The sequence below is a fragment of the Abrus precatorius genome, unplaced genomic scaffold (assembly GCF_003935025.1).
Source record: "Abrus precatorius isolate BTA unplaced genomic scaffold, Abrus_2018 Scaffold7, whole genome shotgun sequence".
Classification (NCBI taxonomy): Eukaryota; Viridiplantae; Streptophyta; class Magnoliopsida; order Fabales; family Fabaceae; genus Abrus; species Abrus precatorius.
The window spans coordinates 1,757,598-1,779,290 of NW_020874417.1; the positions used below are offsets into that span (position 1 = coordinate 1,757,598).

Consider the following 21,693-nt stretch of genomic DNA (forward strand, 5'->3'; position numbering starts at 1 on the left):
CAAAATGAGAAAAGAATGTTGACAAATAACCAAAGTAAAAATTCACAAAACCATTTTAAAATTGTTTCATTTAAAATTTTCAACTGACTAAATAAAATTTAACACTTAAGAATTGAATAATCTCATGTATGTGCTTTCTGTTTATACACGTTTTTTCTTTTTAAATTTCACTTTGCTCTCTCTCTCTCTCTCTCTATATATATATATATATATATATAATATTCTCCTTTACATTAGATAGAGCACATATTAAATAATTTTAAGTTTTATACACTTAAATTTAAAATAAACTAGATATTAGATGCTTGTTAGTATGTGAAAATAGACTTATCTCAGCAAATAAAATAAGTTAAAAAGGTAAATATATACAATTTAAAAGGCATAATTGATTATTACATCATACATATATTGTTAATTTGCTTCAGAAAATATATTTTCAATAATGCCATATATACATGAATTAAGATTAAATAATATCTTCAATAATTTTTACCAATATAAATTTATTGATTTAATCATTCAATTTGTGATATACTACAAATATAAAAACACATACGCAACCTGTTTTTTTCACTTTGAACTTTTTTCATATTTTAAAAATCTTATGCTATAATTAGAGCATAATTTTTGTGTATTATTAATAATAGATTCTGAAGCTGACATCAATTATATATAAAAATATAAATACATATTTAATAATTACAAAATATTATGAGAAAACATCAGGGGCAGTTATAAGTGAAATGATGAAACTAATATTAATTATAAGTGAAATGATGAAATGAATATATAATATTAATTATAATACAAGAAATTATAAAAGTAAAACAGGCCATTCAACTTGTTTTTGTTCTTGTTAAAAATATGTTATCTCAATTATTATTAGAAACACCTTTTTTAATCTTACTATCCCTTTGAAGCAAGAAATTTGCTTTGAATTTATAGAACCACCAAAATTAAAAGAATTGAATTTATTGGAAGAAGCTTTAATAACAAAAGTAAACTTAATACAAAGAAAATAAAATAATTATATTAAATAAAGAAATAGAATATGAAAAAAATACAAATATGCAAAATTATAATATTTTATAAAATTATTGCTCCCTAATTTCTTTTTCACCTTCCAAACCTACAGGTCACATGCGGAAGAGTGGGCATTGGTTCTTGAGTTTTGTAAGCAGGAGTTGAGTACTCATCAATTGGTTCTACAATGCAAATTATGCAATACCACCAACGCTGTACTATGGAAATATTGTAAAAAAATATACTCTATTATTACTCTCAAGCCATTGATATTTAGTTTAATATTTAGTAATATTTTTAAATTTAATTATATTATAACTTGAATAATTATGCAATTGACGTCATAAGTAAGAAATATTTATATATATATATATAATCGTTTGAACTTGAGAATAACAACAATATCCCCTTGCATTTGTGCTTACTGTTTAGCAGCTGCACCTAATCATCTTCATTTTCTTAATTTGATACCATAAAATAGTGTGGGTGTGGTCTAAACAATAACACAACTAACAAACTACAACGCACCCTCAGCCTCAGAACCATATAACTATAACTGTCTGGTAGACCAACCAGTCAAAAGCCAAGCTCAATCGTTTCCAAACCCTATCTTTCTTCATCTTTTCTTTCTGATATTTACTTTTACAACAAACCTTCTCAGATCTTCTTCTTACAAAGATGGTAATTCTTGGATCGCTCGCGTATCCACCTCAAAGTCACAAACCTTTTTAAAATATCACTCTCTCCTACAAGCCATATCTACAGGTCTACTTAATTTCTAGACCTTCTATTCTCTCATTAGAGCTCCCCCCTAACCTTATCTTCTCACTTCATTTCGTTGGGAATAAATGGTTTGATTTTCGGCTCAGATCCACACAAACACTCTTTTTCATTGCCTATTTACTTCTCATCAAAACCCAGAAGCCAATTTTTCCTCTTTCCCACTTTTTTCCTACTTTTGGGTAAGTGATTTGAAGAAAGACAGATATGACTGCAATGAAGTAACCGAAAGCCTGCTAGTGCAAATCCCTGTTGGGAACAATGGCTGCGCCACTAGGGAGTAGGCTTCAAAGCATGTTGCAGGCTGCGGTGCAATCTGTTCAGTGGACATATAGCCTCTTCTGGCAACTTTGTCCACAACAAGTGTACGTAATTAATTTGCTTTCTCATCTCACTACATAAATTGTCCACCATATAACTACGCCTTTAATTATTAATTATTCATGTATAGTCTTAGTAACTAACACTGTAACACATTCATGTTACATGTACCTGTGTGTATTAAGCTTAATTATTATAATTAAGTTAATTTTAACGATATGTTGATTTAGGATTTTGGTTTGGGGTGATGGGTACTACAACGGGGCAATTAAGACTCGGAAGACGGTGCAACCAATGGAGGTTAGTGCTGAAGAGGCGTCTCTCCAAAGAAGCCAGCAACTTAGAGAACTCTATGAATCATTGTCTGCCGGAGATACAAACCCACCAACTCGCCGACCTTGTGCTGCCTTGTCGCCGGAGGACCTAACAGAATCCGAATGGTTCTATTTGATGTGTGTTTCATTCTCCTTTCCTCCTGATGTTGGGTAAGTCAAGTTTCATTACATGTTATGAAGTTCCTTTTAATTATATCCTTAGTTAGATATCTATTCTAGCATTCTCTTTTAAATTTTGAACTATATTCGATCCCATAAATCTTTGTATTTAATGGGCCATTTTCAATCTAAATAGTTTCATCATACCCAAAATTCAAGTTTCCTTTTGAAGATAAGTGGAGCAATATAATAGCTTCGGTAAGGGTGAACGGAAAAGTGGTCTCCCTAAGTGATAGAGAAAGGGAGAGGCTAGCTATTGTGACTTGTGAGTTTAAATGCAACATTAATAGTAGCTGAAAAAATTTAATAACTTTCCAATTGTGCTAACTTGGCTTTGGAAACAAACACATTCCTTTCTTTTGTTAGAGAAAATTAAAGACGTTAAATCATTTTCTCATAAAAGAGCTTTGGCTAGAAGTTGTCCATGATATATCAATGCAGTTCCCTTCATTGTGAAATGCATTTTGGGGATGCATGCAGATTGGCTCAGAGGCTTTAAGCGTACGTAGTTTAAATGCAATGAGTGAGTAACTTCGAATTTATGTACTGTGTCAGCAACGAACAAGAAATACAACGAGGAAAAAAAAATTCATTAATCAAGGAACACATTATTTTACAATGCCAATAAATTTTATTCAGTAACAAATAATTCGTCAAAAAGATTGCATTAGAGGGGTCTCTAGAAAAAAAAATAATAGTGTGAGTCTACTGAAAAAGAGGAAAGACGGTAAATTTTGAATTTTGTTAATCTTAGTTGAAGACTGAGTTCAAACATTTAAAAAATATATTTATTACGTTCAAGTTATAAAAATATTCTGAATAATTTTTAATATAAAATTTTATTATTATTAGCTGTTTTAACTTAATTCTTAAAGTTGAGGTAAATATTTTGTTTAAAATTTTCACAATTGAGCCAATTATTTTTTTGTTGGAAGTTTTTCGCGTATAGTATCATATTTTGCTCTGGCAGAAAGGTAGCTATGGGACTTTATTTCTTCTTCCTAGATTCGAGGGTTTCTCAGATTCTTCTTGATTCAGGAGTAAATGAAGAGCAGTTAGATTATACGTAATTTGTGTATCTGACAAACTTGATATTGAGAGTTATGTTAGAATGTGTTGAGGGAATATATTCGGAGCATTCTGTCAAATAAGAATTTGCTGAGCTGGTCAAGTATTAAGTTGCGCATTATATGCTTGAAGACGATGGCTGAAAGAGAGAGTTACTTATTTCGAGAAACCAGACAAATTAATGCGTTCAAAATTCAAAACAACATAGCTGCAAAAAAACTGCTACTACGTACTACCATCCTGCATTTGGAAGTTTTCGCAATCACGGTTTTTCTTTCTCCCCCGTTCTCACCTCCATGTTCAACTTTTTACACCGTGATATTTTCATTTGGGAAAATATATTAGGACTTCGATTTTGGAGGATAGCTGTTTCTATAGCTTCCTAGTTTCTCCCAAATTGCTAATACCGTTTTCACACCCATCAAAAGGATATATAACATCAATTGGTCCCGATATAAGAAGGGTGCACGTTCATAACACTGTAGAAAGCCTAATTAGCTCTCAATTATGGAAGAGGTACCAGTTAATTTAGGCTGGTCCATGCACAGCTATGAGGATCATGTTGCTCATCTATATCTATATATCTTCTGTAAGAGACGCTATTGTTGGGAGAAGGACAAAGAAAAAGTTTAATAGATCTGAGTGGTGTAGGACTAGATTAGGAATCTGATTATTATAATGCACTAATTTAATGTCACTATCGTTTGTATAATATTTGAATTATCTCATCTTGTATAAAAGAATGTGACAATATGATGTTATGAGAATAAAATAATAAATCAATAGACCCTACATAAATAATGTATGAAAGAAATCATTAATTGTGATATATAATTATTGTTGATGATTTATGTAGCTATGAATAATGTTATTCGGTTTTCTTTTTCAAAGATCAATTTAATTGTTTTTGAGAAGCCACTCTTTAAAATTAATTCATTGTTAAAGAGTAAAATTTGCAATATAATGACATGTACACTGTAAATACTAAACTATGGTGAGAGTAAATTAATGCATCAATCACATCATATTATGTTGTTTCTAAGACTACACATGGTGCGAATGTTGCGATGGGATCAACGATGAATTATATTTATTAGATTTTACTCTGTTTTCACTTACATATATAAGCTTCTTTTCTTAAATTCAAATTTAACATAAGGGTCAGCAATCTGCTAGCATATTGCTGTATATTTTTTATAAACTTGAATTAGTATAATTATTGCAGCATAAGATTGTTTGATTGATTGATTTATTTTATTTTTTTTGTTGTTATATCAGGTTGCCGGGAAAGGCATATGCAAGGAGGCAGCATGTATGGCTCACTGGTGCAAACGAGGTGGACAGCAAAACATTTTCACGAGCTATTCTAGCCAAGGTGCTTCAATTACCAAATTTATAATTAATACAATAGCTTTAAGGCAAATGTTAATAAATCAGTAGAAAGGATTTTTCTTAACATAATTAAAATGTTTAATAAGACATATTAAATGCTCAATAACCAATTTTCTTAAAATATTATCAAGTTTTTTAACTTATACTTAAAAATACATAATAAAAAATATGTATAGTAAGTTTTTAGTAACAATACTAAGATAATACAAAATTCAATGTATTAATAACATCAAATGCCATAAATTTTAATAAAAATTATTATTTTTAATTTTTAAAAGCATGCCTTAAAAAAATATTGTTATAACATTAATTTAACTACGGGACAAATTTACCATTGATAGAATTTTTCTACTTCAAGGGAGGGGAGGGCAGAATGTAAGATAGGAAATTAAAGGAACAGGGTATAATGAGGAATTTACACTTTATATTCAATTTGTATGCATATCAATTTTACTGGCTGATTTATCTTAAGGAACATGATATTTTTACACTTGTTTTCATTCACTTACTTGACACACTTCTTTTTTCTTTTACACTTACGTTATTTTCGTAATACAAATATATTAACTCAACATTTGTTTTACATGCAAAAGGAGTAAGAACGTGTAAAAATGATTTTATGTGAAATGAATTCTTTTGATTATCAAATTTTCACATCTAAAGGAAGTTGCAAATATTACTTTTAAGCGACAAGTTGCTTTTACTTTTGGTTTTAAGTTAGATATTTTTTTTCAAAAATTATTTATAAAAATAAAAAATAAAAAATAAAAAATCAAATTAATCAATTTTTTTATAAGTTAAAATTAACTTATATTCCTATATAAGTTTTAGAAAATTTTAAAATTTAACCTTTTTAAAAAAATTTTAAGGAAGATAAATTGATTTAATTTATAAAAAAAAAATTATTTTAGCTTGTAAATTTTTTTTCTCTTATCATACTTGTCTGAGTTCGTCTAAATTAATTGAAGGTATTGATTGTTACATGATGAATTAATTTACTAACTAGCTTGTTTTGGCTGTGGTTTGGGGACGATTACAAAATTTTCCACGGCTAGAGTGCTCGTATACAGGTAACAATTATTTAAATTTGTGCATGAATTAATTTCTGGCTTTCTGACTTGTGATTTAAGTCTAATACAAAAAAGAAAATGACCAAAATAACATTATTTTATATTATGATGGTTTTTTTTTACCATACGAACTACGTACAGACCGTGGTGTGCATTCCTCTGTTGGACGGCGTCGTTGAGTTCGGAACAACGGAAAAGGTAACATCAACTCCCTCGTAAGTAAGGTAACACCTCCGTCTCTTTCACCTTATATTTGTTTATTACGTTTGTTATTGCTTAGGTGCAAGAAGACCTCAATTTCATCCAACACGTGAAAAGTTTCTTCTTAGACCATCACCACCCTCTGCCGCCGAAGCCCGCCCTGTCGGAGCACTCAACCTCCAACCCCACCTCCTCCTCCGATCACATCCCCACCGTGATGTACACCGTGGCAGACCCACCCCCCACCCACACAATCAACCAAAACGACATGGATGAAGACGAAGAAGAAGAGGAAGATGAAGCCGAATCTGCCTCCGAAGACGAAACGGGAGGCCATATCGCTGGCCCCGCAACGACGCCCGACACGGCGGCGGAGCCGAGTGAGCTGATGCAGCTGGAGATGCCGGAGGATATCCGGGTCGGGTCACCAAACGACGGGTCCAACAACTTGGACTCGGACTTTCATTTGCTAGCGGTGAGTCAGACCGGAAACCCGTCGGGTCAAGCCGAATCGACCAGGAGGTGGGCCCCGATCCAAGACCCGTTACAAGTTCAACTACCGGTTTCAGGTAAATAAAAATAATGCTAGAACACCTTTTTTTGAATACATTCTTTATTACTAACCTAAGCTTAGTAAAAATTAAAAAATAATGAGTTTTATTGTTTAATGTTTTTACAGTTAATAAAAAAAAAAGAATATGTGTGTGGGGTTTTAGATAAATGAGGTGATAAATAAAAGAACAAGTGGCATTGCAAAGATTGAAGCATAGTTAGTTCATTAAATTTGGAAAAGGAAGGGAAGGGACCAGTCTAGTGGACATAGTCATAATGGGAGTGTGGTCCAATCTCCTAATAAATTCCTTTGTCCTATAATCCCTTGGTGGGGTCCACACCTAAATAATCCAAGCAGATTTTAATGCTCAAGTTCTCAGTCACCGCCATACACGTAAACCAACGTACATGCTCCCCATGCAAATTTCTATATTTGCAGAGAGAGAGAGAGAGAGAGAGTCAATGTGACAATGTCACTTTCTCATTATTTCATCAAATTATTGAGTTGACCCTCAAACACATTGTGTCATCCTTTTTTTTAAAAGGAGCTCAAAATCTTGAAATCATCTGTTAAACTAATATTTATATCTTTAGATTTTCTTTTTTACATCCATTCTTCTTCTTCTTCTTCTTTTCGTGTCACCTGTCGTGTTTTTATTTTCTCTCTCTGTTTTTTTTTATAAATTATTTCTGTCTTTTAACATCCAAAATTGAAGTGTCAACTAATAACTTTCCCAGGCCCTACTCAGTTATACTGTGATGCGCATGGGTTGGAGTACTTTTTTGTATACCTAATAATAAATGACGTAGTGATTTGGCCTGCAGGTAAGAAAGACGAAAAAAACAACTGCCTTGTAAAACTTTTTGTTTTTTTGCTTTTGATTTTTTCTATTAATAAATAGCTTGTAAGCAACGGAATAACTCTTCAACATTAAGCTTTTCCATACCAAAAATCAATAGCAAGTCAAGGTGTTTTTGATTTGGAGTAAGATTTCTATTTTTTTAATTATATTGTTGAATATATACCACTATCACAATATTTTGCTCTTTTCTGGTACATAATATATATTTCACGATTCAGAACGAGATAATTTTTTTGTTTAATACTTAAGAATTGTGATTATAAGCATCAAATTAACTATGTAAAGATATTTTCAGAGAAAATTAAGGTTACAATTCCTAGCTTTGTGCACGCAATTTTGCACAAATTAATTGTCAGTTTAAGTGTTTAAATTATATCATGATTGTGTAATGTTTTCCACCAAACCAAAACAATACCAGCGCACATACTAGCTGTGCATTTGGTCGGGCCAGCACTCTTGCTGCCTATTCAGGCAAGAGAGCGAGAACACATTCTACTAAAAGAGTAATGATATTTTTATATCTTAACCCAGTATGAAACTAGGGCAAGGAAGATATATAAAATAAATGAATACTTTAATAAGTAATGTGATAAAATTTTTTAAGAATAATAATATAATTAATATGTGTAAGATTGTGTTAAATTAATGAAAAAATGTTTTTAGTATATTCTTAAATATTAACAATACACTTTTTTTTTTATGTGCTCTGTTATTTGGTGAATCAACCTTCTGTGAATATTAATTTTTAAACGACATTGTTTATAATAGTATTCTAAAACGAGAGTGTTTTTAGAGACTTTCATTATACTAAGTGAATTTTTTTATATTATGTCTTTGATTTAAAAAATATTTTTTTTATTTTTATTTAATATAATAAGATTTTTATTATTAATAATTATAATATTTACCTTTTTCTAAAATTTATTATATTAAAAACATCCATTTAACATATTTTTAATTATTTATTTAAAATAATTTCAATTGATGATATCTTATATATTGCACGAAAATAATACTACTTACATATATTTAGTAAATAAACTGAGAACTCAAATCAGCTCATAGGACTTATAAAAACTGTTAAATAATAAACAATATGTTAAAATAATCTATATAATTATTCCTTTTTAAAAAAATAGATACATTCTTATATGAAAAATGTCATAGTAATAATAAGAGAAGTGAAAGATATATGAAAAATAAATTTTTTAATCTGTCCAATATTATACATAATAAAAAATTATATATAACAATTTTTATTAAAATTATAAAATTTAATATAATTCAATATATTGATAACTATTTTAAAAGTTATTTTAACAGTTAGTTTATGAAAAATATTCTTAAAAAATAATAATATTATTAAAAATAATATTTTATTATATTCTAAAGTAATAAATAACTTAGCAAAAAAAAATCTTGCTAACTAAAATTAGAAATGTAAAATTTTTATTAAAAAATTATGTTAGATTACATTAAAAATTATAAAAAAAAATGTGTATTTGTTGTTTTCTAATAAATATTCTTAACCTTTAATTTTTTATACAATACCCTTAAAGTACTGGTTAGTATTTACTCAAAATATTTAGTGATGTCGAATATGGAACTTAAAAAATTTAATGGTTTGAGTTTTTTTTTTTTTTTTGGTCTCATGGTTTGAGTGTTTCTGAGCCTTGTCTTGCTTAAAATTGGTGAGAAGTATGGTCCGGCGTAGGCAGGAGTGGCCGGGAAAGGTTGATGAGATGTTGAAAGATAGCTCAGTGCTTTCCCCGTTTGCAACCAAAGAGGAAAAGGGAAAAACATTGCTTACTACATTTGTCTGCACCAAACATTCTCAAAACCAACCAAAAAACCTAAGCTTTCATGTGTTGGAAGATAAATCTTAAGCATGGTTGATGTTAGAGACTCAACATAAATCTAGTAACAGATAAGAGGAATGTAACAAATCTTCTTTTCTTCTATTTTGAGGTAGAAAAACCGACATAGCTAAGTGTTTAACTAATATGTAATTAATTAATTAAGTCCTCAGTTCTTCACATCAAATTTTATGACACTCGATTATACATCTCCTAAAACTAACCTGATCTACTCTCTCTTTTTGCAGCACCTCATCCCTTAGAAGACTTAACACAAGAAGACACTCACTACTCTCAAACGGTATCGAACATCCTCCAAAACCAATTCTCAAGGTGGACCCACTCATCACCCTCCGTTGGCTACATCCCGTACTCCAACCTATCAGCTTTCGCCAAGTGGACAACCCTCGCCGACCACCACTTCCACGCTCCCGTCGACGGTACCAACCAGTGGCTCCTCAAATACATCCTGTTCACAGTACCGTACCTCCACGCCAAAACTCCCGACGACAACTCTCCCCAAAACCGAGACACCGCCGCCGCCGACACTGCCCGGTTACGCGGCAAAGGAACACCGCAAGACGAGCTAAGCGCCAACCATGTCCTGGCGGAGCGCCGCCGCCGGGAAAAACTAAACGAGAGATTCATCATTCTGAGGTCTCTCGTTCCCTTCGTCACCAAAATGGACAAGGCTTCAATATTAGGCGACACCATAGAATACGTTAAACAGTTACGGAGAAAGATTCAAGAGCTAGAAGCGCGTAACCGGCAAATGGAAGCTGATGCAACGGTTCAAAGGACGAGTAGCAGTTCGAGCAAGGAACAACAGAGAAGTGGGATAACGGTGATGGAGAAGAGGAAGGTGAGGATCGTTGAGGGGAATGGTGTGAAAGCGAAGGCTGTGGAGGTTGAAGCTTCCACGTCAGTGCAAGTTTCGATCATAGAGAGCGATGCGTTGTTGGAGCTTGAGTGTCCCCATAGAGAAGGGTTGCTTCTTGATGTGATGCAAATGCTAAGAGAGGTTCGAATAGAGGTGATTGGGGTGCAATCATCGCTTAACAATGGGGTGTTTGTTGCTGAGTTGAGGGCTAAAGTGAAGGAAAATGCGAATGGTAAAAAAGTTAGCATTGTGGAAGTTAAGAGAGCACTTAACCAAATCATCCCTCATAGTGTTGATTAATTAGTGCAATTTCTAGTTTAGACCAATTAATGTTTCTTATGGTTTAATTAACTGGCCATTTCTTTTGTAAGCCACACTACTAGTGGTTGAGGCTTACGTTACCCATTTGGTATGTGCTAATGCTATATGCTCTGGCTTCATGTATATCTGAATTTCAAGCCAGGTGTGGAGTCTAGAAGAAGGCTGATGAACATAAAAGAAACTAGGGATCAGCATTGTGTTTAGAGTTTTAATTAGTTACTTCATTAAACTAGTTGGAATTCTGTTTAGTGTAATAATTATGTACTATGAATAATTGAAATTGGTATAGAAAAATGCATGTACAATGTACTTTCTAATTAGAATATGATGCCTGCTTACGAAAAACTTTATTTGGAAATTGTTTTTAATTGAGTGCATATTTGAAAAGAAAAAAATGGTTCTAAAAGTTAAAAAATATTTTAGAAAATAAATCAAATTTTAGTTGTAATAATAATAAATTTGCAGTTTCACTTGCTATTATAAGAGTCCATGTTTATTGTTTTTAATATCCCCAATTTTTATATTAAGGTTACACTGCTTTTTTTTAATCTCTTTTTTCCTTTTTCTATTACAACAATTATAATATTTATTATTGTTTATATTTTTCTTCTTTTTCAAATATATACACTCCTAAGGGATATATCAGATTGTGTATTTATGCCTATTTAATAAGGAGGGTATTCTCTTCACACTTTATTCTATTTCTCTGTCTCCTTCTGCCTTTAGTATTATGTGATTGTATAATTTTTCATACTTGTATATTAGTGAGTGTAACACCAAAGAGAAGTATTTGTTTTACTTTATATTTTATATCTTTTATACTCCTTAATTATAAAATATCACACAGTGACAGAGATAATAGAAAACAATCTTTCTCAATAAGTGTAAAGGTATCCAAGTAAAAATAACTAATGCAAAATAATTAGTTTCCTTTTATCAGGAATCAAAACCCAAAAAAATTGTGTATGAAGTGTTTACCTTACTAATTGTATCAAATTTCATTGGTAAATAGATGAATGATACAAGTGATAAATGGTATTTTTTATTTATATATTTCCAAAGTTTGGTCAGTTATATATAATCATTATGCATGATTCCGTGTCTCTGATTAATGAATCCCTTCAGGGACTACAATCTTTGATTCTATATTTTAATTTAGTATGAAGATGCCATGCTATTTATTCAAGTTGGCCAGAAAAATGTACTAAAAAGAAGAAATCTCTTCTGCATTCTCCACTTTATACAACTTACATTGAATTGGAAAGGTCTTGGAATCTTGAGACTAGAGACTCGTGAAGTTCATTGCTGGCCCAAAGGGTAAGACGAACAAGCCCACACAATAACCCATGAGGATTGTTCATGTCCATCATAATTGACTTCCATTAACACTGATTTCGTTGTGTCTATGTGCATTTTTATACACTAACAGCTCATCTGTAATAGTATACTGTGTCTTTTTTTGGACAAGTAGGGACCTAACTTTATTAAATGTTATTTTATCTGTCGAATTTTCCTTTTTTCTCTTTCAATGTCTACTTCAATTAAAATATTTAAATAATTCACTAAATTCTTACTTTTTCACATGGAAAAACTTTTTTAATTAGTAATCATTTTTACGTATATGGATCCTTGCGGTCAACTTTCTATACAGTTAATAATCTCTATCCTTTATCTTATTTTTAAAATTTTACAAAATTAATTAAATATAACGAAAAAAATGAGTCATTAGACGATATGAGCTAATTGAGATTAAATGTAAAATCACGGGTAATTGTGATTAAATACTAATTAAATATTACAAAATATAACAAGTTTTCAAAAATAAATTGTGATTAAATATCATTAATAGGTTTAGGTACGTAGCGATATGAGCTAATTGAAAACATTAAGTAAGTAATAAATTGTTGTCTCTTTTGTCAATTCTTCCTAAAAAAAGATTTGATCTTAAACAAGTGCAACTGTCATTTAACATAATCACGGGTCTTTAGAATTATTTTTGGAGCAGTTTTAGGTAAATTAGAGGCTATTCTGAATTTTGCATGAATGGGTTATATGTTCGAGGAAAAGAGGAAGAAAAGCAATGCACAATAAAACCCCATGGTAGGGGCCCAGAATTCGGAGAACAAAAAGTCAATGCTCAAAATATAATGCTAATATTTGCAAGAAAAGTTTGAATTTCTTTTGGAGTACCCAATGCTCAACCATTGGAAATTGTTAATTTTTTTATTTTAAGAAATAAAAACATATATATAGATATATTAATTTTATTTTTATATTCTTATTTATTATGAATTTTGTGTTAAGAAAATTCTCACTTATTATTTATATAAGTGAATATATTTATTTATTTGATATATAGTTTACTAATTTAATCATTTAATATTATAAATATTTTTAAAATATAATATAATTTTATTACATGTTATTTGTTATTAACAATTGTAATTAATTATTATTTATTTTTATAGAAAATAAAACAATCTTTGTATTCTAAAAAATTAATAATCATTGCATGGGATTTTTTTATATATGATTTTAAAAAAAAAAATACAAAAATAGAGTTCAAAATTCGTCAATGATAATAATTTTTGGTAGAATCAATGAAAAGTTAAAAAATTTCAAAACTCACCAATAATGATTTTTTTTAAAAAAATATTAGAAATTTTAAAAAAGTCAAATTTTACCGCAAGGAGTTTTTTATGAAAAATAAAAAAAATTGAAATACTTAAAAAATACCATTGACAAAATTCTTGGGACCATACCAAATTTTCTCGAGGAGAAAATATAAGAAGAAAAATGATGAATGATTAGTAGTAGTGAGATCTAGTGATATATAACAATGGTAAGACTTTAAAAGCATTTTAATATTGAAGTATGCAATTACATACAGGACCCTCGTGAGATTTGGGTTGATATTTTTACAGAACTAAAACCTGTACATGATCAAAGAACCTAACAGTACAGCTAGCAATTCATCTGAAGTTTTAAACCATCCCAGCTTTTATTATTAATATGTATGGACATATGTTAGCTCCCCTTTGTGGTCCTCCCAAATTTAATTGTTCTCTTGTTCAAAATGAAGATCTAACTAGCTAGTAAGTCCATTCCTTTGGGAGAAATATCTGTGGAGAAGAACTTTGATTCTGAGAAATAAAACTACATTGCTTGGACCCTTCTTTCATATCACTTTTCTTTTCTATTGAATCATTATTGTAAGCTTCTCGCCATCTTGGGTTATAAACTGCAACCAGATGAAAGGTCATGGTAATTAAGGGTTTTGGAAACTTTTCTCAAGAATAACATATACCCAAAATAGCTAAAATTTCCGGATTCTTATAATTAAATATATAAATTTTGAATGAATATGAGAGATTAAAATCAGTAAGACTTAAAACTTCGATTTAAGACCTTGCTGGGGTGAAATCTGCACACCTAATGCATGCACATTAAGATTCAGAGCATGAACAACTCGGGCTGGAAGGAGAACAGGAGCACAAGCTGCAAAACAGAAACTTACACATGTAAGTCCAAATTCTACACGTTGAAGAAATTCAGTATATAGCACCAATTTGAGGAGGATTGGCCAGGCAAAAAAATACATTAATTTTTATCGTATGTTTTTAAGCACAAGTTAAAAAAATAGATTAATTTTACATGCAGAAAATTTTCAACTTTTATGAAAATGATGCAGGCATGCACATATGAATATATGTAATTGCAAGGGTCTCCAACCTGGCCTCTTGCTTGATTGGGAGTTTGTGCCTGCTCTTTGGGGTAAGAATACGCCAGTGCCACATGATCTATGCCCAGATCCTAAGAAAATAGCTCGCATTCCAGGTCCACCATTCCCAAGTTTGGGCCTTTGATACGAAGATCTTGAGGTAGATTTTGTTGTGTACTCGAGAGGACGATTCAGTAAAAGAATCTATTATGTATATGAAATAAAATTGAGTATATGCAGTAGTGAAATACATTCAACGAATATACAAGACCAAAATTTCCAATTATCAAGAGATATCGAATCTTTTGCCTTATTTTCTATTCATTTACTCTTTTTTCATGTTGCAATTCTTAATTTTATTTCCAGTACCATATATATCACACCTCAAAGACTCAAAATTCGATACCTGATTGAGTACGTGCATCATGACATATCTAATTTAATTTGCATGCTTCAGAACATTTCTGATAAGCCACTAAAGTTATCTGCTTTTGTAGGTTTGTTTATTCTTTATTTGCATCGTTTTGGTTTTTCTTTTTGTTAAAAAGAAAGAAATCCAACTAATTTTGGGAAGGATGTCAAAATGCAAAGGCATATTCTTTCTGTTTCCAGTAATACTTCAGATATTTGCATCTTCTTATCCTAAAGTAGGGTAATTGAAAAGCCTATAATGTGTGTACCCCAATAAGAAAACAAAGGCTATAATGCTAAATCTTATCGTAGTTGAGTTGGGCAAATGCCCTGAATATGACGCTATTGTTTAATTAATCAGAATGTCACTTGCGGAATAAGTGGAATATGTGTCCTCAGTCTCACACTACATCCTAATCAATGTTTAAGCCTAGCTAATCCTATTCTGCCAAATCATATTCTTCAATTCGTACCCCATTTTCCTACCAAAACCGGGGAAAAAAAAAACAGAGTATCCTCTAGGCAGCGATGGATTGAATGGATGCAATTAAGTAGAAACAGTACCTGTGGTTTTGGTTCTCCCGGTGATTTATGATGATGCTGTTGATGCTTTTGCTTATGATTTTTGACTTTTTCTTGGCGGTTCCTCATACATACCTGAAGATAAATTGAACCACATATAAGTATAACCCAATTCCAAAGTAGTCAAATTACTTGAAAATTTGAAATTAAACTAAAAATTATAAACAACATCCAAAGGTAAAAAAGCAAGACATGTATGATTAAATTCAATCCAAAACTTCACTTAATAACACCAACTTAGACAAACCCATACTATAATAGAGTAATCTGGCGAAATAATGCCCACCCAGTTGTTTACTTGGAACATTGAAGAAAAGTGATGAATAAGAGAAACATAACCTTAGTGCCGCATGCCTCGTCCAGAACATGAGAGGGTAACCAGAGCATTCCTTCTTCAAAACCAACTTCACCATCATCATGAACAGAAGCCATGGCCATATAGAGAGAGAATAAAAAGCTTAATGTTATTGATTTTGAAGAGAGTTCGGTTGCAATCTTATTTTAGAACGGTTGAGACTAGACAGGTTTTTAAAGCTCCAACTTCTGACCTGCAACTTAACTATATAACTTACGTGGGGTTGGTACTTGTGCAATTTTATAAATTAAAATTAGAGTTTTACTTCATAATATTAAATATAAATTTTTAATAAATAAAACTAAAAAGCTATACACCTAGGAAGCATACGTAGCTTTGTACGTTGACACAATGCGCACGCTCCCTAACAACGCGTGCTGATGTCTACTGCCAGGGAAGCTAAAACGACGAGGTCGTTTATTGCGCGTACAGTTAACGTGCTCTTGAAGTTGGTGGAAATAAGTAGTGAGATATTGGTCGTTTGAGATGGGTTGGGTAAACCCCTCCATCTCTGGTAGTTGCAGTTATTATTCTTCACGTAACGCTCTGTTGCTGCTTGTTCCCCAACCTTCTTCTTCTCATGTGTTTTTGGTCACTTTTTTTATATTATTTTTATTTCAAAGTGAGCTTGTTATTTTGGGTATCAATCTTAAAAGGTGGAGCTAATCATTCCAACTTGGCTTGTCTAAAAGGGAACGATTCAGAGAAGAATCAATAGTTTATGAGTAAAAGAAAAAAAAATAGGCGTATGCTATCTAAGCTTTATGTGGAAGCTCGTAAGTAACTTTCTAAACCACCATACCAAATTCCCCAAACATTTTGAAATTATCGCATGAAGCAGTTGTCTGAGCTGAATTTATAGCAACCAACAAAGGTGCCATCCTCTGCCTTTCTTTCCTGTTCTTCCCCATTTTATATACTTAGTTTTCATTTTCTTTTCCACCCAAGTGGGAGAAATGGACTTTCTTTCATATCTTTCCTACCTTAGTTACAATTAATGTTTGTACACATGTGATATATGATGTAAATAATAATTTTAATTTAATATACATTAGTCCTTAGTAAATTTGTTTATATGAGTTTGTCATTGACATTCAATTCTATATAGCCACGTCAATGAGAATTGCCAAATTTTGTAAAAAAAAGTTAATTTGAAAGTCATATCTACCATGTATTCAAATGTTTGATAGTGTAAAAGTTTTTATACTGATAGTGAATCAAAATCAATTTTTTTTTAAATTTGGTTTCTGACGCCAACCGATCCCGTCTTGTTCCGTTGTAAAAGAATGCCGGTAATCTCACCAAAAGAAAAGCGGTAGAAAAACCCTCCACAAAATTAGTAGCTTCTTTTGATTATGCAACAAAGTCAATGACAAACGTTAATTGTGGATTGGGCGAGTTAGGAGGAGACGAGGAATTGATGATAACATGTGGATTCAATAATAAGAAACAAACTACTAAACAAAGTAATATAATTTCAAGTCCTTGTGGCTATAAATATTACAGACGGGATTTTGTGTGAAGTAGGTCATCCGTTCGATTAATCATTAGAAAAGTTCATGCATGACAAAATTGGAAATATATCATAATACTAATAAGCTGCTGATCATGGTTGGTGGAACCAAGTCGATAAATGTTGAGTTTCTTGGGGATGTATGTCCAAAATAAATATACATTCATACACCAAATAAGGAAACAGAGCGAGCTAAATTTCGTACCCATGCAGACTCAATATTTAGGTCAACAAAACTCTCATCCTAAGGTGGGTCGGAGGGACATGCAATTAATTGCAGCACTGCCAACTCTTTATGGCTTTATTTGGAAGTATGAAAATTTTGAAAGGTTTATAATAATTTTTTTATTTGAAAACTTTTTCCTCAAATAAATCCTTTTTTTAATTCTCTTCCTCTTCTAAAATTAATTCCCAAGCAAAACCTAAATGAAAAACTGTGTTACACAAAAATATGAACTGAAAAATTGAATATGGTAACTAGGAAATGTACCTATATGCCAAAAAAATAAAAATAAAAACTGGGAAATTCACTTCATCCACTGTGTTTGAGGATCAATGAAAACAACTACGCCATGCAGAAATGTTGGCAGAATTAACAACTGCCATGAATTTATTAAGCTTCCAGATTTCTATGAAAGAGAGATCATTGTATACAAGTACATTGCTACAAGTTGGGCTTCAGTCCCCCACTGTGCCAAAAAAGGAACAAAAAAATCGTGAATATTATTGGCCCAGTGCTATCAACGGATTCTGCCTCCGAAATCTAGGTTCGGTCAAAATTGGTATCAATTGCCAAGTTCTCTTACATTCATAAACATATTCACAAATGGGAGGTACACTACAAAAAGTCGAAGCCAAAAAACATTCAAGTCTTCCACGTTATCTTAAGGCAGCGTTGGCACGAGAACAGAACAAAATGGAACTATCATGTTCCATATTCATTGGTTCCATGCCTTTTGATATAGCAAAATGTGCTACTTTTTAACCCCATGTCATGTTCTGTTGGATTTGCAAAACGCAGTGCACATAAAAAGATATGCGATGTCCCATACCGCACAAACACGTCAACCAAACACTAGCTAAGACTCCATTAATTGGCGCTTAGGTTAGGACAAAATCCTTGAAACATCACTCACACACATTTTACTGGTTAGATCCAAGAGTCTCTTAGTCTCTTCATCCTGCTTAACATTGTCCTTTCTCATCCTCTCAGCGACAATGAGAGGCATTTTACCAGCTGTTGCATAAGTTTTGAGAACCAGATTATATATATTAGTATTCACATGGCCAGCATTCCGAAGAATAACCAACAACTGTTCTGCTCCCTCAACATGAGCTTGTTCCTCAATGATTTTGAATGCTTCTTGTATTAACCTTTGATCAGGATTCCATTTTTTCACACTAGAAATAGCTTTACTAAAATAATCCAGAAATTTTTCCACATCCTTCCTTTTTAGATAACCCCGTGTAAATAGCTCGCATGTAGTGTAAGAAGGACTGATGCCCTTTTGCACTATCTGATTACAAAAATCTTCAGCAATTTCCATCTGGTCTTGGTTAATGTATGAAGCAAGAAGAATGTTTGAAACTCTGACATCATTGGTCCCAGAAATGTTCTCCCACTCCCTATAAAGATTCTCAGCTTCAGCAACGTCTCCAAGCTTCACAAGTGAGGATAACATGCAAATGTACTCATTATCATTCATTTTGCGAAAGTAGGCATTCATTTTCTTCCATATTCGATTAACATCATCCTTGCTCCCCATGTTTGTATGCAAGCTAAGGAGAGAGGAAAATGCAGCTCGAGTTTTCCTTGAGGTTCTGTTCTCCATCTCTTTCACAGTAGATCCTGCCTTCTCAAAGCGAGCATTTTTTATGTACAAATTGGTTAACGTACTGTATGTTACCCAGTCTGGATCTATTTTTGCCTTCTTTAACTCAAGCAGTGCTCTTTCCGCAGTTTCAACATCATTCTGCAAAGCACAAGAAGTTAACCATAAATTGAAAGTGACGACATCTGGCAAAGTGTTCATCCTTAGTTCCTGAATAATTTTAGGAACCTTTTCTAGCTTCCCATTCGAAATGTAGAGAGACATCATGTGATTATAAGGAAGAGGACATCCTAAAAAGCCACATTCTGACATTTTTGACATGAGGGCCTCAGCTTTGTCAACCAAATTATTTTGGACATAGGCATGGAGAAGTGCAGAGCAGGTTTGTTGGCCCCTCATTCGATCAGGAAGATCCTCAAAGAATTTCTCTGCACTATTTAAACCTCGAATTTTAGTTACCAAATCCAAGTGAACAGCATAGTCTCCTTGCACTAGCTTGATATCTCGCTGCAAGGTCATCCATTCACATACCTGCATTTACACAGACAAAAACAAAAAAGACGGTTCAACACGTTTGCATTCTTAAGCATCACTCTAATGGCAGGGCCTCCCCCTAGACCCCAGCACAGTCTAGTCCCAACAAATAAAAATAAAGAACACCTCAATTGCCGCACCACAAATGCTAATTCTTCTACCCAACTCAACTTAAGCTTTTCGAGGACAATAAGCAAAGGAAAGCCAGAAGGGTATCTCTCATGAGTCAGGCTCTGTATTAAAAGGTTAGAGCTTAGAATCGTTGAAGAGTCTAAAGGATGATGGAAGGTGACATGTTCAGAATCCCAGTTTGTCAATAATTTGAGGATTCTCAATTTCATAGCAACCATTTTCACAATAATGGATGCAGAGAGTTATAGTATGCGAATGATATCGAAATAATATATATCACTGTATAAAACACCAAATTCGAATTAATGACCAAAGCATGGTATTCAATTCCCCTAAAGTACCATTCCTTCACACAACCAACTATTATAGCAGAGTGATGAAGATGATAAAGCGAACTAACCTCGAGTGCGTGTTTGTAGCGCTTGCTCTTGCGAAGCTCACGAACAATGCGATTGAGCTGGTATTTGCCGGGGACCACGTGACCCTCTTCCTTCCATTTATTGATGGCGATGACGGCACTGCGTTTTGGGTACACAAGGCTCAGAAGCCTCCGCCCCAGCGTGTCTCCACCGCCGCTCGAACTGGCGGCGTCGGAGCCTGTCCGGGCCGCTGCTTCGGCCGAAAAGTGGCGAAGGGCGGCGAGATACACTCCGATTGAACGAAAAAGCATTTCCCTTCTGCTTGATTGCATCATGATCCCTGAGCTCATGGGTTCTTAAACCCAAACTGGAAATGCTCCCCCCCGCCAAATTAAACCCTAATTGATTTGAGTTCTAAATTCCAATTACAATAATCTTTTTTTATATCTCATTTATTTTTTCTATCATGTTGTTTTTGTTTATATATTTCATTAAATGTTTTTTATTTATATATTTAATATACTTTTATTTATTATAATTAATAAAATTATAAGATAACTTATATAAATTAATAATATATTATCATTTTATGAATTATTGGATAAATTTTGAGATAAGAAATTTAATTTGAATAACTACTAACAAAAGAAAACTAAATGCAATCAACTAAAATAAAACAAATTTGGACAAAAAATAAAAATATACAAAATAAAAGTATAATTAAGACGAAATAATACGGAAATAATGTTTTAAAATTAATAAAGTTATAATTTAAATTTTTAATATAAAAAATTATTGAGATAAACATTTTTTTAATAATTAATAAATTTTAAATATTTAAAATTTAAGTATTAAATCATTTTTAAGTCATGTATTATCAGGAAATAAGTATAATAAAACATGTCCTTATATTTAACAATAAAAATTTAAATTGATATTATACAAATTAATCAATCATGACAAAAAATTATAAAATATTATAGATTAATTTATTTTATAAGTTCCATTAAGTAATTTTACTCAGACTTCTTTTTATATTTTCTATGATTCCGATATCCAAACACTATATTGAACACTCAACTCAATAATATTGAGTGAGGTAAAATTATTAGTAAATGTTTTTTTACCGAATTTTAATATAGTTACATTTTTAAATGCTTAAATTTGAACTTATTAATTAAATTTGAATAATCTTAATATTAAGAATTTACACGTTAATGATTTTTAAAATACTTATTTTAACTTGTATTTTTTTAATATATTTTCAATATATTTATTTAAATTACCTTTTAAAAACCTCAAATCAATTTTAAAACGGTGAATAATTATATTATTAATAGCTAAAAAATAAAGTATCAATCATTTCAGTCTTTCAAAGAATGAAAAATTGTCCGTAGGTTCTTAAATTTATAAACAATCAATTATGTTATTCC

The 21,693-nt window shown here is 31.7% G+C and overlaps 3 protein-coding genes across 5 annotated transcripts; 1 reads left to right on the forward strand and 2 right to left on the reverse strand.

The window, feature by feature from the left end:
* Nucleotides 1-1,616: 1,616 nt before the first annotated feature.
* LOC113872240 (basic helix-loop-helix protein A-like) lies at nucleotides 1,617-11,139 on the forward strand. 2 transcript variants are annotated; one of them, XM_027509637.1, is made up of 7 exons: nucleotides 1,617-2,168; nucleotides 2,355-2,609; nucleotides 4,965-5,061; nucleotides 6,134-6,148; nucleotides 6,290-6,346; nucleotides 6,429-6,918; nucleotides 9,869-11,139. In XM_027509637.1, exons 1-7 carry the CDS (start codon nucleotides 2,065-2,067, stop codon nucleotides 10,798-10,800), a joined length of 1,950 nt encoding a protein of 649 aa, XP_027365438.1. In that variant the 5' UTR covers nucleotides 1,617-2,064; the 3' UTR covers nucleotides 10,801-11,139. The 2 variants fall into 2 exon arrangements, with proteins under 2 accessions (XP_027365438.1, XP_027365439.1); XM_027509638.1 differs by lacking the exon at nucleotides 6,134-6,148 and having other exon boundaries at nucleotides 9,869-10,856.
* A 2,774-nt stretch (nucleotides 11,140-13,913) lies between these two features.
* Nucleotides 13,914-15,967, reverse strand: LOC113873865. The gene is made up of 5 exons (XM_027512212.1): nucleotides 15,876-15,967; nucleotides 15,518-15,614; nucleotides 14,554-14,719; nucleotides 14,230-14,319; nucleotides 13,914-14,062 (listed from the first exon to the last, which is right to left on the reverse strand). The coding sequence occupies exons 1-5, from the start codon at nucleotides 15,965-15,967 to the stop codon at nucleotides 13,914-13,916; spliced, it is 594 nt and encodes a 197-aa protein (XP_027368013.1).
* A 2,012-nt stretch (nucleotides 15,968-17,979) lies between these two features.
* Nucleotides 17,980-20,676, reverse strand: LOC113873011 (pentatricopeptide repeat-containing protein At4g02820, mitochondrial). 2 transcript variants are annotated; one of them, XM_027510952.1, is made up of 3 exons: nucleotides 20,302-20,651; nucleotides 19,464-19,766; nucleotides 18,329-19,376 (listed from the first exon to the last, which is right to left on the reverse strand). In XM_027510952.1, exons 1-3 carry the CDS (start codon nucleotides 20,608-20,610, stop codon nucleotides 18,510-18,512), a joined length of 1,479 nt encoding a protein of 492 aa, XP_027366753.1. In that variant the 5' UTR covers nucleotides 20,611-20,651; the 3' UTR covers nucleotides 18,329-18,509. The 2 variants fall into 2 exon arrangements, with proteins under 2 accessions (XP_027366752.1, XP_027366753.1); XM_027510951.1 differs by having other exon boundaries at nucleotides 17,980-19,766; nucleotides 20,302-20,676.
* Between the last annotated feature and the right edge of the window lie 1,017 nt (nucleotides 20,677-21,693).

Coding starts and splice junctions, on each gene's coding strand:
- LOC113872240 (XM_027509637.1), top strand. CDS start 2,065: ATGGCTGCGCCACTAGGGAGTAGGCTTCAAAGCATGTTGCAGGCTGCG. Junction 6,347..6,428: donor AGTTCGGAACAACGGAAAAG/GTAACATCAACT, acceptor GTTATTGCTTAG/GTGCAAGAAGACCTCAATTT. Junction 6,919..9,868: donor AGTTCAACTACCGGTTTCAG/GTAAATAAAAAT, acceptor CTCTTTTTGCAG/CACCTCATCCCTTAGAAGAC.
- LOC113873865 (XM_027512212.1), bottom strand. CDS start 15,967: ATGGCTTCTGTTCATGATGATGGTGAAGTTGGTTTTGAAGAAGGAATG. Junction 15,615..15,875: donor GACGAGGCATGCGGCACTAA/GGTTATGTTTCT, acceptor TTCAATTTATCT/TCAGGTATGTATGAGGAACC. Junction 14,320..14,553: donor CCAATCAAGCAAGAGGCCAG/GTTGGAGACCCT, acceptor TCTGTTTTGCAG/CTTGTGCTCCTGTTCTCCTT.
- LOC113873011 (XM_027510951.1), bottom strand. CDS start 20,610: ATGAGCTCAGGGATCATGATGCAATCAAGCAGAAGGGAAATGCTTTTT. Junction 19,767..20,301: donor GCTACAAACACGCACTCGAG/GTTAGTTCGCTT, acceptor GTGTAAATGCAG/GTATGTGAATGGATGACCTT.